The sequence below is a fragment of the Megascapheus bottae genome, chromosome 17 (genome assembly GCF_031878675.1).
Source record: "Megascapheus bottae isolate mThoBot1 chromosome 17, mThoBot2.hap1, whole genome shotgun sequence".
NCBI lineage: Eukaryota > Metazoa > Chordata > Mammalia > Rodentia > Geomyidae > Megascapheus > Megascapheus bottae.
In genome coordinates, this window is record NC_143525.1 from 2,893,100 (window position 1) to 2,897,353 (window position 4,254).

Consider the following 4,254-nt stretch of genomic DNA (forward strand, 5'->3'; position numbering starts at 1 on the left):
ATAATTATTAAGTTTCATCATTTTAAGTTCCTAGATTTTAAGTTTATTGATAGTGTAATTGATATTTACACTTGTTTTCATGTTAAAAACTTGGTTAGCTTTTGAATGGTTGATTTTACTGCAACAATTTGTTTCTCCTCTGAGTTTAGTAAAAATAGTACAAAATTCAACTAGAAACAGGGCAATATTTTTTAAAGCAAGGCAGTATGAGTCCTCTAAAAATCCTTAACTCCTCAACATCTAAATTCAATAATATTGAAATGACAGATGACAGAGAATTCAAAACCCTAATTTTAAGAATGATCTGTCAGACCCTGGGGCTCATGCCTGTAATCCTGGCCACTCAGGAGACTGAGATCTAAGAATCCCAGTTCAAAGCCAGTTCAGGCAAAAACATCATTGAGACTCATCTCCAATTAACCACCAGAAAAACCAAAAATGGTGATATGGGTCAAAGTGTTAGAGGCCTAGCCTTGACCTGAACTGTTCAGGGACAGTGCCCAGGCCCAGAGGTCAAGCCCCAAGATTGAAAAAAAAAGGATCCAATAAAGAAGTGGTGCTGTGGCTCAAGTGGTAGAACACTAGTCTTGAGAAAGCTCAAGGACAGTGCCCAGGCTCTGAGTTCAAGCCCCCAAAATGGCAAAAGTTAAAATAAAATAAATATGAGCAACAAAAGAAGAAATGTAAATAAAACTACAGAAAAGCCTGTCCTTGTTCACAGCGTGTTTATCTCCTAGAACCTGTGCACATGGGGAAAAAATTGTTATACACCAAGACAGTCACCTGCAATCTTTCCAAAGTAATCTTTGGAAAGCATGCTGTTTGGAAACTACGAATGGTTCTTGTGCTGATAGTTCTTGTGTAAAGTGTTTATGAATACTTATATATTGCTAAGATATTTTCAGCCACTTATGACTGAAAATCTTTTAAAAAAAATAATCCTTTACCACCTACAATGTATACTACAGCCCAACCGGACTCTTGTCCACTCCCCGAACAGTCAAAAAGTCTACATCTACTCATGAATTTCCATCTAATCTTGTAAAACAATACTCAGATGATAACCTGAAACATGCCTTGACTGAGTGGAATGGGAACCGGAGGGGGCAGAGAGAGGGTGGTGCAGGTGAACGAAAAGAAGAATCCTAGATAAAGCCATAACACTCAAAGGTTATGTGAAAAAGGAACTAGGAAACTTGAGGAGATATGTAGGAAGGAATGGTCAGGGGAGACTTTTACACAATATTTGCAGAAAACCTTAAAAGAGTAGAACCATCTGGTGTGGTTAGTGATTATAATGGGTCACCTCTAGAGGACTTTAACAGCTTTGGTCCAGGAGAGGTCTTGGGTAATTATCGTGTCCTTATATCTGGACTCCATTGGGATTCGGATCCTTATAGACCCAGCTATGTCTGGAAGGGAGATGTGAGCAGAGATAGGACAGACAGAGGTGATGACAAGAGACTGATACTTTCTTGCTTATAAAGAATAAAAGGTGGCCAAGTCTAGGGTCCTGGTAACGGCATCTAGGAGGGGGAGAGGAGAGTGAACCAGTTGATTATCTGTCTTTCTCCTCTACTTTTTGTCCATCCATGCTGAGGGACTTGATTTCCTAGACAATTTGATATCCTGCTGGATAGTTTTTCAGGTATGATAACTTTTCCTTTTGTCATATCTCAGCCTCCCAAGATGTTGTCAAATTGTAGTAGTGCTTTTATAATCACCTTCTATCTTTAAAAAGTAAGGTAGGAGCTAGATCTAAATATTCAGTGAAATATGATAAATTGTGCACAACTCCAGACATTCCCACACTGTGAGACCATAGGAGGATATTCTTAGGAAAGGAACAACAAATTCCCAATGTCTATGTGCATCTGCTCATATAAAATAATACTTATCAAAATGGAAATGGAAACAAGGGTTTCTTTTTTTTTCTTTGTTGCTGCTTTTGTTTCCTTTTCTTTTCTTTTGGACTTTTTTGATCATTTATGTGTCTTTGGGAGGGTAAGAAGGATCACAGAAATGGAGGGACAAAGGGTAACAAATGCAGCAGTGGTACTTACTAAACTCTGTTGCAAATGAACTGTACAATTGGTGTGTGGGGGTGGGAGGGAAAGCTTGGGAGAGTTCAAAGAAAGGGTGACATTGTCCAAAATGAAATATATTCATTACCTGACTTATATAACTACAACCCTTATGTATATCACCTTTATAATAACAATAAAAAAGAACATCCGCAAGTCATTACACACACACACAAATAAAGTTGGTTTTGAATCTCATAAAAAGTACTTTTACTGTACATGTCATGTATACCCCATTATTTAAGTATAGTAGCCACTCTGTGATGTAGGATTTAAATGATCACTTCTTAAGACTTCTGTTATTTTGCTTATGGAATTATAACCCCTTTGTACAACTACTTAATAATTTTTTCAAAGAACAAAAAATGGGGGCTGGGAATGTGGCTTAGTGGTAAAGTGCTTGCCTAGCATGCATGAAGTGCTGGGTTTGATTCCTCGATACTACATACACAGAACAAGCTTGAAGTAATGCTGTGGCTCAAGTGGTAGAGCATTAGCCTTGAGAACAGAGAGACTCATGAGTTCAAGCCCCAGGATTGTCAAAAAATGGAATACAGAGCTTTGCAAATTAGAGAGCCATAGACAACAAAGTACTAAATGATGATCTAAGACATTGAGGTAGATCAGTTTTTTTTCCTTGAGAGTATATTCAGATTTGTAAGAAGAAAGAATATGGAAAAATCTTCCAGGACCATCAGTGAATAAGAACCAACTACAGTTGGATAGGATGGTCAGTCAGACAAGTAAGAAAAGTTAATGCATTTTTCTCTCACAATCTAATAAGTGAAAAGATATGGGCAGTACACAAAACTGAGAAAAGTCACTGAGAGTTGTGTAAATTATAAACCTAAAAGATTATAATTGCTGTAATGAATGAGATTAATTATTCAGAATACTTAACATAAACTTGCACATACATTTATTTTCCTTTGGATTAACAGGAGCAGTATCATTTCTCTTAAAGGTACTAGAGACAAAGCATGACGGAAAGAAACCAAACTCTCATCTCAGAGTTCCTCCTCCTGGGCCTGCCCGTCAAGCCTGAGCACCAATCCCTGTTCTATGCCCTAGGTCTCGCCATGTACCTTACCACTGTCCTGGGGAACTTCACCATCATTGTCCTTATTCGACTGGACCCTCATCTCCACACACCCATGTATTTGCTTCTCAGTAACTTGTCCTTGTCTGATCTCTGCTTCTCCTCTGTCACAATGCCCAAACTATTGCAGAACCTGTGGAGCCAAGTCCCGGCCATCTCCTACACAGGCTGCCTGACACAGATGTACTTCTTCCTGTACTTTGGAGACCTGGAGAGTTTCCTCCTTTTGGCCATGGCCTATGACCGCTATGTGGCCATCTGCTTCCCCCTGCACTACAGCAGCCTCATGAGTCCCAAGCTGTGTGTGGGTCTGGTGGCGCTGTCCTGGGTGCTGACCTCGTCCCATGCCATGCTGCACACTCTGCTCATGGCCAGACTGTCCTTCTGTGAGAACAATGTGATCCCTCACTTCTTCTGCGATTTATCTGCTCTTGTGAAACTTGCTTGCTCTGACACTCACGTCAATGAGTTGGTGATACTTATCATGGGATGTCTTATCATTGTCATTCCATTTCTACTCATCGTCTTATCCTACACACGAATTGTCTCCTCCATCCTCAAGGTCCTGTCTGTTAGAAGTATCCACAAGGTTTTCTCTACCTGTGGCTCCCATCTCGCAGTGGTGTCCCTGTTCTATGGGACAGCTGGTGCACTCTACCTATCTCCATCGGCTGATAATTCTAGAGTGAAGGAGACTGTCATGTCTATGATGTACACAGTGGTGACCCCTATGCTTAACCCCTTCATCTACAGCCTGAGGAACAGAGACATGAAGGGAGCTCTGAGAAGAATATTTTATAAGACGAAAATCCCCGTCTGCTAATAAAGGTAACACTCGAGATTTTATATCACTTTTAAAAATGCATTGACATTTATATTAAAATATTCCAGCTTTTTCTTCACCAGTGGAACTTGTATTAATAGAGAATTGTACTGCAGCACTATTAATAATAGCTAAGTTAGGGAAACAGCCCAGGGAAATTGTAAGGGAAATGCCTTTCAATGGATGAGTAGGTCAAGAACATTAGATATATACATATATATAGATGCATGCACACAATGGAATTTTAC

General features: G+C 39.6%; 1 protein-coding gene across 1 annotated transcript; it reads left to right on the forward strand.

Annotated features, from left to right (window-relative positions):
* The first annotated feature begins 3,064 nt into the window (after positions 1–3,064).
* Positions 3,065–4,006, forward strand: LOC150050820 (olfactory receptor 1468-like). The gene has a single exon (XM_090351559.1). The coding sequence runs from the start codon at positions 3,065–3,067 to the stop codon at positions 4,004–4,006; it is 942 nt and encodes a 313-aa protein (XP_090207685.1).
* The last annotated feature ends 248 nt before the right edge of the window (positions 4,007–4,254 follow it).